This window comes from Strix uralensis, chromosome 20 (assembly GCF_047716275.1).
Source record: "Strix uralensis isolate ZFMK-TIS-50842 chromosome 20, bStrUra1, whole genome shotgun sequence".
Taxonomy (NCBI): Eukaryota; Metazoa; Chordata; class Aves; order Strigiformes; family Strigidae; genus Strix; species Strix uralensis.
In genome coordinates this window covers 1,548,149-1,560,642 of record NC_133991.1, presented here as the reverse complement: position 1 = coordinate 1,560,642, position 12,494 = coordinate 1,548,149, and the positions used below count along the sequence as shown (strand labels likewise).

At 54.9% G+C, this 12,494-nt stretch overlaps 2 protein-coding genes across 3 annotated transcripts; both read right to left on the bottom strand.

Moving 5' to 3' along the window:
- Positions 1 to 3,748: 3,748 nt before the first annotated feature.
- LOC141952645 (E3 ubiquitin-protein ligase TRIM39-like) lies at positions 3,749 to 9,269 on the bottom strand. Of its 2 annotated transcripts, none has more exons than XM_074890332.1 (6): positions 8,645 to 9,269; positions 7,861 to 7,960; positions 6,032 to 6,255; positions 5,872 to 5,894; positions 5,256 to 5,368; positions 3,749 to 4,718 (listed from the first exon to the last, which is right to left on the bottom strand). In XM_074890332.1, exons 1-6 carry the CDS (start codon positions 9,080 to 9,082, stop codon positions 4,147 to 4,149), a joined length of 1,470 nt encoding a protein of 489 aa, XP_074746433.1. In that variant the 5' UTR covers positions 9,083 to 9,269; the 3' UTR covers positions 3,749 to 4,146. The 2 variants fall into 2 exon arrangements, with proteins under 2 accessions (XP_074746433.1, XP_074746432.1); XM_074890331.1 differs by having other exon boundaries at positions 6,032 to 6,262; positions 7,865 to 7,960; positions 8,645 to 9,268.
- A 522-nt stretch (positions 9,270 to 9,791) lies between these two features.
- On the bottom strand, positions 9,792 to 11,579 carry LOC141952640 (C-C motif chemokine 5-like). Its single transcript, XM_074890321.1, has 3 exons — positions 11,362 to 11,579; positions 10,968 to 11,082; positions 9,792 to 10,146 (listed from the first exon to the last, which is right to left on the bottom strand). The coding sequence occupies exons 1-3, from the start codon at positions 11,432 to 11,434 to the stop codon at positions 10,047 to 10,049; spliced, it is 288 nt and encodes a 95-aa protein (XP_074746422.1). The 5' UTR covers positions 11,435 to 11,579; the 3' UTR covers positions 9,792 to 10,046.
- Between the last annotated feature and the right edge of the window lie 915 nt (positions 11,580 to 12,494).

The window sequence follows — 12,494 nt, the reverse complement described above, 5'->3', positions numbered from 1 at the left end:
ACACCGTGCAGCCCTTGGAGGAGCGCCGGGATGCCCTGGTGCTCATGCGTGCATCTCAGGGGCTAATCATGATGCTCGTCCCTCCCAGAAACAGCCCTGTGGGGTGCTCAAGGAGCACCCACTGGAGACAGGGCAGGAGAACGCAAGAAGCAGAGGGCACTAAGCCCAAGGCAACAGATGAAGAGGAAGGGGAGGCTGGGACCCAAGAGCAGGGTGGCTTGGAGGGGTTTTCCTTTGGATTCAGACCAAGACAAGAGCAATGGTGTCAAGGGTTTCAGAATTTGTAAACTACTAAAAGAGAGACTCATCCCGAAACCAGAGTGTGGTATTTACTGAATATTTTGTGTGATCTATATAAAAGTAAATATTTTTAATGAACACTCTGGGAGAGCCTAGCTGTGGACAAAAATAAAATCATTACTAAATAAGAATAACATAATTATTATAATATACATGCACATCTTTATATATTTGTTGTTTATATCACCCTGGTGTGTCCATAGGCATTTTGAGGTATAACGACATCCAGGGGAGTTGGAGGTCAGAGTCCAGCATTGCACAGGAGGAGAAGCTGGGCTGTGCTGATGGAGATACAGACTGATGGCCATCAAGGTTCATGGTCTGATGGCTTTTACATCTCCACTTTTTCAGAGAGGAATTAGGCACCCTGAAGTCAAAATGCCTGTGCACTCAGAAGTGCCAGTTCTGTGCCTTCCTCACCATCCCAGGGACCAGGGCCCTGGCTCACTGCAGGGAGGGGAGGACCAGTCCTCCACCTGGAACGGCTCTTCCCAGAGCCACCAAGATGAGGGAGTGTGTCTCTTCTGGGGGGCCAGCATCCAAAAAAGGCATGTAAAAGTGGATGGTATTTCAGGCTGCATATAAAAGTAATGTTTTCCTAAAGTAGCGATATATCCCAGTCTTCCAGGGCTTAGGAAGACAGAAATGGTGCCTGGCCATCACCTTCCCTGTAACGGCCAACAGAAGGCAGAAGTGGTAACAAAGACCCAAAAGAACATTTCTGCTCAGTTCTTAGAAAGACACAGACGACTACTCCCATTCCTCTAAGATGACAAAACATGTTCCACTATACTAGAAGAGAAAGAAAGATGTTACATTTGTTGAGAAAGCACATTTCTAAAACTGCAGGTCTGTAAATTTTGCTGCAGAGAATCTTAACAGGGGACACTGTCGGTGCCTCTGGGTGACCAAACTGCCCCAGGAGCCAAAGCCTAAAAATGTGACATTAATCTACTGATCGCTCAGAAGAACAGTTCCCTGATCACCCAACCCCAGCCCATTGCTCTTCTGCTAGACGTGGTATCCTGAGGGATTATTGCCTTCGGTAAAATCAGACACCTTGAGCAGATCAGTCCTGGGACTCACCACAGCAAGAGACTGTCTCAACATAAAATGTCCCTGCAAAATATATGTATATGCATATTTATATGCCCATCTTCCTTCAGCATATGCAAATCAAATGGAAATGGTGTGACTGCAGTTAGCCTGGCACATACAGGTGTGGTGGTTTAGCCCCTGCCGGGGTCTGAGACCACGCGGCCGCTGCCCCTCCCCCACAAAGGGAGTGAAATACAAAGCCCCAAGACTGAAATAAGGAAAGGTTTAATACAACAATGCAATAGCAACACAACAAACAACAGCAATAACAATAACAGTAATAGTGATAGCAATGAACAGAGCAAAATAGCTACCAAATACAGCAGTGGGAAGCACGATGTACAAAACCACGAGTGCACCGCGCTCCCGCGCCAGGAAAATGTGACCTGCCAGGATGTGACGTCCGCATGGTATCTGAATAACCCGGCTAGAGCTCCCCCCCTCTGCTGGGGAAACTTAACCCTATCCTGGTTAAACCAGGACAACAGGTCAGCCCCTTTGGTAATAAATAGCCTTATGACGCCGTGTGAGGGGTCACCAGCTTGCTTGGAGCTGGGGAGCAGGAGCGCTTGTGGGAAGCCCCACGTGCTCAGGTTGGACCATGCTGTGCCGTGCAGCCAGTCCTCATGGCTGAGGTGGTGGTCCGAGCAGGACCTGGTCCTTGCTGGGCAGGATCTGTGTGGAGGCCAGAGCCGGGCAATAAATGCATTTCCACTGAGGACGGGGGCAAGCTCGACTTGACTTAAACAGAAAACCTGCTTGCAAATAGGCTTAGGAACAGCTTTAGCTTTAAGTCAGCAGGTCCCAGTGCTCCTGGCTTTTCTCTAGTTGCCCATTGCCAACCAGTCTGGTCATCTCAGGGTGGTTTCATAGTTGCAGGTGATGCGGAGAGTTCACCAGATGGAAAATTTTACAGCATATTCAGAGCTATCTCATGTCTTCAACCTTTACTCTCCTTCCTGCGAGAGGCAGAGTAATGATTTCTAGGAACGCTTTGGATGCTGCGCCGGGGTGAGTTCACATCCTTTCTGTTCATTTCTTCTCGCTATTTGCAAGATCTTCCAACTATTGCACTTCCTCCCGCCTCTTCTAGAAACACTCTTTGTCTCTCCAGCACCGCAGCAAATGCCACTCATCTGTCACCCTGCCATGGTCGGATTACTTTTGCTTTCTGGACAATTTCCATCCCACCACATCCTCCCACCCTTGGCTCAGTGACATTTAGCCTGGTCCCTTCCGAGCCTAAAACCCTGCACAACAGGTTTCCCTGGCTGTCCTCACCACTCCCCCCCACAACTGCCTCTGCTTCCAGCCCTCTCTCAAGACCTCAAAGTTCATGTCCTTTCTTATCTTCTCAGGCTCCATAAACTCGCCCTGTAAGGGAGGAGGATGGGACTCCCCAAAACACAACAAAACTCAGCCGAGAGGAAATGCTATCTCAGGTCCATCATCATTTTTCACTAGGAGACTCCTAAAGCACCATCCAGGACATCCCCAGAGAAATTGTGCTGAGCATTTAAGACTTTATCAAATCTCATTTTATTTGAATTGAATCTGTCTTTAAATTAAGCAGCTTCATTATTTTTGTCTGAAGGGCACACTCCACAGCCGCTCCAGCTGGCAGTCCATGGCTGCTGGCATGGCCTCCACCCCCTCTGCCCCCAGGGCAGTGTCTCCTTCCTCCCGGCCCTGAGGACCACGGGAGCTTTGGTTTAGATGAGTAGAACTGGCTGATGCCACAGCTGAGCTTAAGGACCTGAGAGCTTTTCCTCCAGCAACCCTGTGGTAGATTTCTTGAGGCAAGAGGCTGGGGCAGCAATACAGCCTGAAGGAGAAGGGATGTCTCAGGGGATGAAGAGACCAAAAGAGACCTTTGGAGACACCAGCAGAGGCTGGGTTATTTTTCTTTCCCTGGGTTTTGCAGCCCCCGAAGTGTGTACCACTTCCCACACTTGGAGATTTCCCACCCATGGGGCTTGTGAGGGGAGGCGGAGGGGCCAGAGCCACCAGACCAGGAGGTGATGTCCCCACCAGAGGATGAGAGACAGCAGCCCAGGGACCACCCTCACCCATACAGGTGTCCCCTCACCTTCACCCCAGGCCCCAGCACTGCAAGACTGAAGCGTGGCCAACCACACAGGCAGCTGCTGCTACTGAATCCCTGCCTGGTGGGTGTCTGGTTTGCTGCGGTGTCTGACTGAGGCCACAGTGGGGTCTCTCGAGGACCCGCTCTGGGCTGGAGAGGACCAGGTCCAGCAGCACCCTTTGCCCTCTGAGATATTGTGCAACAGCTGGGGCTATCGAGCAGGGATGGACGCACAACAAAACCACACTGCTAACCGCACAAGGCTGCCTAAATCAACACTTTATTGCCTTGTTCCAGTACATGTCACACCAAAATCAGCACTATGGGGCAGGCTGGGTGCGTACCCTTCTCCAGCAGCCCGTGAGGTGAGTGGCAGGGCAGTCATGGTCAGTGGGATCCCCTGTCCCCGCTGGCAGCACAGAGGGTTATGGCATGTCCCCACTGCAAAGTGCCCTTCCCAGCATGGGCATGGCACGTGGAGGGTGTCACACTCAGCAGGTCACGCCCCAGCAGCCAGGAGCACATGGGGACCTGGCCATGACTCTCACCAAGGCACACAGATATTTCCCTGGTGCTGCCCCAGCATCACCCTCCTGCTCACAGGAGGAGCCAGTCAGGCTCCCAGGTCTCTGTCCACTGGTGAGAAGCCAGAGCAGCCACTGTCACAGGACGATGCACCCGCTCCCCTGCGTGTCCCTGACCCAGGAGATCACCAAGGGCTCTGCATTTCTGCCCCCCAAAAAGGCACCCAGGAAAAAGAGAGGCCGGAGGTTCCCTGAAAACTTGTCGGTGAAGGTGTAAATGTGGGAGCGGTCACTCACATTGTAAAAGGAGATTTCTCCTGCCTCGTAGTCCAGGAAGATCCCGATGCGGCGGGGCCTCACGCTCAGGGTCAGCGGGGAGATGGGCGAGGTGAGGGCCTCATAGTTGCCCCCATTTTGCAGCCGCAGCACCCAGTAGCCATGGCTTGGGGAGAAGAGGATGTTGCCTTTCCGGCTGGCAGACTCCCGGCACAGCCCCAAGCCCCACTCAGGCTTGTCTCCCACCTGCACCTCCCAGTAGCTGCGGCCTGAGAAGAAGACCTGACTCCCCAGCACCACCGGTGCGGTGCTGAACCTCTTGGGGTTGTCGAACAGGGACAGAAGCAGCTTCTTGCCCCCGCGCCGCACGCTCTTGCGGTCCTCAGACACGGTGAGCTCAGGGTGTGCTGTCTCGAGGTCCAGAGTCACATCCACTGGAGCGAGAGAAGGGTGGAAGGACAGACGGGCCTTCAGGGGTCTGCAGGTGCAGACACGAGCCCAGATGCTGGGCTCTTCCTGCTCTTCCCACCTCCTACATTTATTGGCTTGTGCCTGTGGCCTTGCACAGCTCCCAGCACTGCCCGGCAGCGGGGAAGTGCAATACATAAATTCATGCTAACTATAAACCACATCAGAATATCTGGCATCTGGCTGCAGAGCAGGAACAGAGGAGGGTGGCTCCACAGCCTCTGGCACAGCTTCCAGAAACAGCCAACACTGAAAGCAAGAGTTTGTGGGCAACATGGAGCCTGAAACTCCTGAGAGACCTCCTAGGCTTCAGGGTCACCTCACAACCCATCCAGAACCAGAACGAGGAAGGTCTCCCCACCATAAACCACCATGAAACTCATCAGTGCACAAACTGGGACCAGCAGGACAAAGCTTGAAAAAACCTCCCCATGCCCCAGGGTATTGAAGGGGAGGGCAGGACCAGAGCCCAGATGTGCCAGGAGCTGGCACAAAAGCCTTACCTTTGAACTTCTTCAGCATGTCCCTCATGCCCAGGCAGTGCTCGGGGATGCTGTAGTTTTCCTTCAGGGTCACAGACACAGTCTTGGGGGACTGGAACTTTACCCCCTCACACCTGCAAGGAGAGTGATTCCTGTGGGCTGTATCCAGAGCCCACAGCACAGCCAGTCTCCTGCTGGGGACAGGTTTAATGCCCTTCTCTTGGCTGCACAGATGCATCTCCTCTCTTGAGCTCTTCGGCTGTGAAGAGCACTAGGGATAACCGCCTGCTTATCAGCAAGCCCAATGGGACCAGAGCTAAACGATGTGGGGAGTGGCAGTACCAGTCCCTGGGAAGGAAGGAAGGAGGAATGTGACCCAGGCAGCATGTCCCTTAGGAGGGGACACACCTCAGACACCACACAGCCAGGCAAAACCTTGGCTCTGGGGCCCTGGAAGAAGAGGATGATGTCTCTTCTCCAGCCCCCGCTGGTCTCAGTCCCTCCTTTGTCAGCCCCAGGGAGGATCAAACCAGACGCTGGGCAGGGAGGACAGGGGGTGACTGGCATGGAGCAGACATGAACATCTCAGAGCCTGGAGGCAGCCAGGACGGTAGGAGGAATGAGCACGGGTACCTACCTGCTCAGGATACTTTTCATGTCCTAGAAGGAGAAGAGAAAAACCATTCTGGGTATGGGGCTCCGGAGCCTCGTGCCCACCAGCCAGCCTGGCCCCAGCCACCTGCCCAGATGGCAACAGCATCGGGGCTGAGCTATTGGGGCTGATGGCATAGCCTGACCTTGAGCAGCCCGTCAGCCGGCTGCTGGGTCTTCTCCTTTATCTCCAGGATCAGCTCCTCCAGCAAGGACTTCTGCTCCACCAGCCTGGCCAGGTTTTCATTTATCATCAGCAGAATCCGCTTCTCCTCTTCCTCCAGCTTCTGGAGGAGCAGCTTCTCCTCGTCGGCCAGCAGCCGATGCAGCTTCCCAAACTCGCTCACAATTCTCTCCCGCTTTTTCTTCACTGTCTCCTTGTGATAAGAAGATAGATGGGGTGAAGCGAAGCAACATTAGCAAGGCAGCGGAGACAGAGCCAGATTCTCCAGCATCCATACCGGCATCAGGCCCTGGGAAACCAGCACATTCTTTTGATAAGCGCATTTATTTAAAAAAACAGCCAGAGGATAACTGCTGTGCTTTCACCTCGCCTGAGTTCCCACTCCACATCCTCAGTTTACCAGCAGTAGGACATTCCCCAGGGCATTTCTGCTCAGCTGGACCTCAGATGTCTAATGATGCAGCACAGGGAGACTGGGGGGGCCGCTGGGTGCAAGATGCCATCAGGTGTCAGGGTACATTTTTATTAGCTGTGATACAACTCACCCCTCCAGCTAGGTTCAGGCTAGCCCGTTGCTCAGGCAGCCCAAAGGAAATGCTCCATGTCTGGAAAAACCCACAGCAATGGGAAAGAGGTGGAAGAAGCTCTGGGGCTGGGGAGGGATGGAAAAGGGGAGCCAGGGAGGACTCCCCGGGTGTCTGAGAGCTCTCATGACAGCCAGCTACGGGCAGGGTCTGCCAGTGCTTTAGGCTTTTTCACCTGAACCCTAAAACTGGCACTTTGCTTGAAACCTGAAGCACCAGGAAAACACACCGAGGTTAGCCAGGAGCATGAAACCTTAAAATGTGGAAGATAAACAAAAGGAAACTGAACCGCATTTATGTCCAAGCACATGATTTCTTGGACATGAGTCACAAAGTCTTGATAAGCCAGGATGGTCACGGCCACTTCCGCCCCACCGTTCTCAAGGGACATTTTTTCCTTTTTGCTAAAAAAGTGCAAACAGCTGCTGGGCCGGGAGGGAGCTGGAGGCAGCTGAGCCGTGGCCCTGGAGCCCTGACTCAGGCGGTCAGGGAGTGAGTGACACAGCTCTTTCACCCTGCAGCCCCAGCCCAGCCCTGAGTGGGACAGCAGGCCCACAGGGGCACCCCAAAACCCCACCACCCACTTGGCCAGGCTGCCGTGAGCAGGTGGGGGAGCTGAGCAAATAACCAGGGGAGTCTGGAGAAACCTGTTTTTCCTGTCAAAGCCGATTAATCATCAGCTCCAGCTCAGGGCTGGATAACTCAGCCCAGCAGTTTTGTTTTCTGCAGTTACTTTTACTTCCCAGCTTCCACCCCGGAGGGACGTGAAATGGGCTGTCTGCTGGCATCTTATCTCCCCAGGAGCTGCCTGGAGTCAGGCAGAGGTGCAGTAATTCAGCTTTTCTTTTTCTTAATGAAAACACTTCTAGTTCCTGTTGCTGTGAAGCAATATGTATGGCTCATGCCTGGCTTGTAACTCAAGCACACCTTGTAAAACAAAAGGCACATAAAAAATAATCAGTGTCTATTTGTTTAACCAGCACACAAGCCGCTGTGGATTCAGTGGAGCTGGCGTGCTGCTCTTTGCAAAGCTTTTTAATTTTTGTATAGAGCCGCACAGAGCCTGGATTCCAGCATCCGTCTTCCACACCACAGCAGGACATGGGGACATGTCCCATCCTGAGGACTATCCCGAATTCACAGCCCCAGACCAGATCATAACTGCAAATATATCTGAAGCTTATTCTTTAAGAATTAAGCCAGGCACCTGCCTTGCACTCCTGGGTTTTCATCCTTTCCACTGACTCACGCTTCTTCACGTCCTCCACTTCCTTCGAAAGATGCTCCAGGGATTGCTGGAGTTTGACCTGAAAAGGGAAGAAACAAGCTCAGCTCGCCCCAGCAGCAGCCACCAAGCACCACAGCTCGGCCAGGACCCTCTGCCCTGGGACCGCCGGTGCCAGCGGGCAGCCAGGGACGGTGACAGTGACCCCGCGCCAGGCAGTGCCAGCCCTGGCACCCAAACCCAGCAGCTGTGCTCTTCACTCTGCTCACAGCATTAACCCTCTCCTTGCTCCTTGGGTTTTCCCCGTATTTTTCTCATTATTTAGGTTTTGGAGAATAAAGCGACTGCTCGCTGCACCACCGGGGTGCGGGGTGGCTGGTGGCATGCTGCCAGGAGCATCACTGGGACATGGGGCTTGGGTGCACCCCTCCACCGAGGCGAAACGTCCCCAGGGCAGGACTCACCACCTCCCCTTCTGTGGGGGGGTCGCAGAGGGACAGGGAGCCAGGCTGCCTCTGTGCACCTGGACGGACAGGGGTGAGCCTGGGTGCCTCCACAGTTTGGGGGCCAGTGGGTCCTGCCTCATCCCTGCAATGAGAGCAGCTGGGTGGGTGCCACCATCTCTGCCAGCCCCTCCTCTGCTTTCCAGGCAGTACTGACGGGGCTGTTGGGTGGTGGGTTGCTGGCGGCCGATCTCCTTGGCACTGGGTGTGCCCAGGGTGCACCTGGCAAGGACGGGGACCCCTGGCACCCCAACCTCCCCTACCTTGTACACCTGCGCGGCCTCCTCGATGGGGTAGACGGTGTGTGAGCGGTGCTGCAGGGACTCCCGGCACACCACACAGATGGCCTCCTCATCCTCCTCGCAGAAGAGCTTGAGGCGCTCGTCGTGCTGGGCGCAGAGAGGGGTCCCCAGCGCTGGCTCCGGCCCCGGACCACCCCTCAGCCCCAGCTGCCGGATGCTCTCCACGATGTTGGCCAGCTGCCTGTTGGGTCGGAAGCCACTGCGGTGGCAGGAGGCCCGGCACTGCGGGCAGGAGAAGGGGCCATCAGCCCAGAGACCCTTGTCCTGGCAGTGCTTGGCGATGCAGCCCCGGCAGAAGTTGTGGCCGCAGTCAACGCTGACGGGCTCGCTCATGTACTCCAGGCAGATGGGGCAGATGGCCTCCTCCTGCAGCCGCTCCAGGGCACCCGCCAGGGCCATGGTGGCCTCCGCGGCTGGGTGGCCTCACCGGGCACGTCCTCCAGAGTCAACCAGCACAGGCAGGCTTGCAGGCAGGTGCAGCTGCGGTAGCCTCAGCGCTAGGCAGTACCGGCAGTGCCACGATAAGCCCGGAGTTGCCGCCGGCCTCAGCAGCACCGGCGGCGGGAGCTTCCGCGACGGCCGGGGGAGGAGCGTGGCACCGGCCCACCGGCGGGTCAAAGCGAAAGGAAAACCGTGCGGGACAAATTAGGAAGTGCCAGAAATAATCCGTGCCCGTAGATAACCCCTGGCACTGGGATGGCAGAGGAGACGGCATCAACTGTGGTGTTTGCTGAGCCGCGCGGTGGGAGCCGCAGCGCTGCCTGCTCACGGGCTGCCCAAAGGCGCTGGCCGAGCTCCGTGACCCCCACACCTGCCCACGCCACCGCTCACGCCAAAACCTCCCCCGTGACACCCACCCCCTGCAAAGAGCCGCAGGCTCTTGGGTATCGCCCGGGGCAGGGCTCATGCCCAGCCTGGCAGGGGAGGGGTGGGAGGCACAGGCAGGATGAGCACCGCTCCACCGTGCAGGGGGTGTGCAGCACGGAGGGGCTGGGGGGTAGCTGGGAGCCACCCCACCACCCCAGAGACCCATCTAGTGTCATCCTGGACCCCCTCCTAGACACCACTGCCCACCGCAGCCTCCGTGAAACATTCTGAGAGCCAGGGGGAGAAGCTGCAGGTTTTGCTCCTTTTTATTACACAAAATCACTTCAACACAATCAGTACAAATTAGAATGAAAAGTTTCACTGAGAATGACAAATAAGTTAAAAATACCTTTGCATAAACTTAAATAAAAGAGCTAACCACGCTATTAAATAGTCTGACAAATTCTCAGGCAATAAGAAAAAACAGACATGTCTTGGAGGTGCCCACGAGAGAAGGTCCTCTCAGAGGTGACGTTTGGAGGGAGCCGGGCATTGCTCACCCACTGCTCGCCTTGTCCTTTTGGCGATTCACGATGTCCTGGACCCACTTATCGCCAGGTTTGCCACAGACCATCCTGCCTGCAAGTGTGGTAAATCTGCAGAAGGAAATCCAGTTAAAGGAGCTTGGAGGGGAGGGGGAGGGGAGAGGAGAGGAGAGGAGAGGAGAGGAGAGGAGAGGAGAGGAGAGGAGAGGAGAGGAGAGGAGAGGAGAGGAGAGGAGAGGAGAGGAGAGGAGAGGAGAGGAGAGGAGAGGAGAGGAGAGGAGAGGAGAGGAGAGGAGAGGAGAGGAGAGGAGAGGAGAGGAGAGGAGAGGAGAGGAGAGGAGAGGAGAGGAGAGGAGAGGAGAGGAGAGGAGAGGAGAGGAGAGGAGAGGAGAGGAGAGGAGAGGAGAGGAGAGGAGAGGAGAGGAGAGGAGAGGAGAGGAGAGGAGAGGAGAGGAGAGGAGAGGAGAGGAGAGGAGAGGAGAGGAGAGGAGAGGAGAGGAGGACCACCTGCTCCTTTCCAGGTGAACCCCACCAAACCAGACACCACTACAGCTGCAGAACAGCCCCTACAGAACAGCTGTAAAATGGGAAATAAGGACTGAGGGGTTGGATTAATGTCATTACAGGTGTCTTGCTCTGCAGCAAGACTCCAAGCATGCCTACTCCAGCTGGGACACTGTCCTGCCTGGGTCCTGCTACCTGGGCATGATGGGGGTGACCAGCAGAACCTCTTTTGGCTCAAATCTAGTAGGGAGGTCCAGAAACTGCCAGCCTGGGATGGGCCTCAGCTGTTTCCAAGCTGTTCTCCTAACACAGGAGAGCCCAGCCTGGTGTTTTCCCTTGCCAGGATGGGGTGAGATATGGGGTTTCCTGGCACTGCCACCCTTCAGTGGAGCAGAACCCCCCAGGATTTGGGCAAGAGATCTACTCACATCACAGCTGGCTGGGAGCAGTGGCTGCCTGCGTGCTCATACATCACCACACGGCTCGAGGGAAGCGGTTTGGCGCTGTATTGGACGCAGCAGGGACCAGAAAGGTTGACAGAAGCTGGAAGAGAAGTTAAGTTTTCTGATTAAACCAGACCAGGAAAAGCACTAGTGGGGAGGAGCAGGGTCAGAAGATCAGACGGTCTCTGCTGGAGGAGGTGCTGCTCCTAATGTGGGGTCCCACCACAGCCATTCTTCCCCCAGGAAGCCAAAGAGTAGCAAGACATGCCTCTCCTTTCCTGCAGCAGATGCTTGGAAGGGAGAGCCGCCAAGCATTACTAGACTTATACAGCGGAAAGACATAGGAGAGAGCTCCTCAGACAGCAGAGCTTGGACTCACTTGGAGAAGAGAAGACTGGGTAGCAGAGGGCAGCCACAAAAAGTATAGCAAGGGCTGATGTGGAGGTCTTCATGCTTCTGCTGGGTGGAGGTAAATTGTAGGAGTCAGGCTAGACTGCTGCAAGTGCCCTTGCTGTGCCTGGTGTGGGATCCCTGGGCTGAGCCCACTTTATAGAGGGAGACATTGACGGAAGCATTGCTGAAAGACATGACACAATGGAAAAAGTGCTAAGTCAAGGGTACTGCGTAGTCCCACGGAAGGAAGTGCCCAGAGCCCCAAGGAGGGTAGTGCCCTGACGTGGCATATTATATGATGATATGACACCATGAAATGATAGAGAACAGGATATGAGCTCCCTTTTCCTTTCCCCCGACCAAAGGACTCTGTAGACAACCTAGAAGTAGCGATTCAGAAGATTATTAGATGGACCTCTTGGCTAGAAGTCGTATGATGGCAATGGATGGAGAATGACCGTGGCTGCCACGCACTCGTGTTTCTCAGAATATTTGCACCACAGACAAATTGGGGACAATTCACTTCTCCCACAGCGACTGGAGCAGGGAGATTCTGTGAGTCAGGGAGCCCTCCCCAGCTGCCCACCCAGCGGGTTGGCGAGCACACAGCAGCCATGCCCTGCCCTGCTTGCAGCACTGCCCCAAGGAGACAGGGGCTTTCTCCGTGGGACCCAGGCAGCCCTCAGTACAGAAGTGTGCAGAGCAGAGGGTAGAGTGTGGTGCCATCCCAGGTCTGGGCTCCTCTTCTGTCCTTGCCCATCACTTGCAGCGAGTCATTAGGAAACTGGTTCTGTCGCTACATTGCAGTTTCACAAATACCAGTGACAGCTAAAATAGCACTATGTTATCCACAGACACGAGAATTGGCCATTAAAATTTTCAAAGAGCTTTAGAAGCTTGTGACCATGTTGGCACAGCGTAGCTGGCTTAGATGCTTATTTGGTTCCAGCAGTGTAAAATCAACACCCTCCTGACATTGCTTCATCGTTGTCCCCGCAGCCACAGACACATACAGGAGAGATTCACTGGTTTCGCTCATGTTGTTTGGGACAGGAATGGCAGAAAAACTCCTGTTGGAAATGCCTCAGGAGAGCAGAGGTCTTCATGGTACTAGTGAAT

What these genes read in the sequence shown, in the direction of transcription:
- LOC141952645 (XM_074890331.1), bottom strand. Translation starts at nt 9,082, where the DNA reads ATGGCCCTGGCGGGTGCCCTGGAGCGGCTGCAGGAGGAGGCCATCTGC. An exon ending in AGGCCGCGCAGGTGTACAAG is followed by an intron (nt 7,961 to 8,644) that starts GTAGGGGAGGTT and finishes TTCCCTTTTCAG; the next exon opens with GTCAAACTCCAGCAATCCCT. An exon ending in TGAAAACCCAGGAGTGCAAG is followed by an intron (nt 6,263 to 7,864) that starts GCAGGTGCCTGG and finishes TCTTATCACAAG; the next exon opens with GAGACAGTGAAGAAAAAGCG.
- LOC141952640 (XM_074890321.1), bottom strand. Translation starts at nt 11,434, where the DNA reads ATGAAGACCTCCACATCAGCCCTTGCTATACTTTTTGTGGCTGCCCTC. An exon ending in CCCAGTCTTCTCTTCTCCAA is followed by an intron (nt 11,083 to 11,361) that starts GTGAGTCCAAGC and finishes CTTCTCTTCCAG; the next exon opens with CTTCTGTCAACCTTTCTGGT. An exon ending in TGCTCCCAGCCAGCTGTGAT is followed by an intron (nt 10,147 to 10,967) that starts GTGAGTAGATCT and finishes TTCCTTCTGCAG; the next exon opens with ATTTACCACACTTGCAGGCA.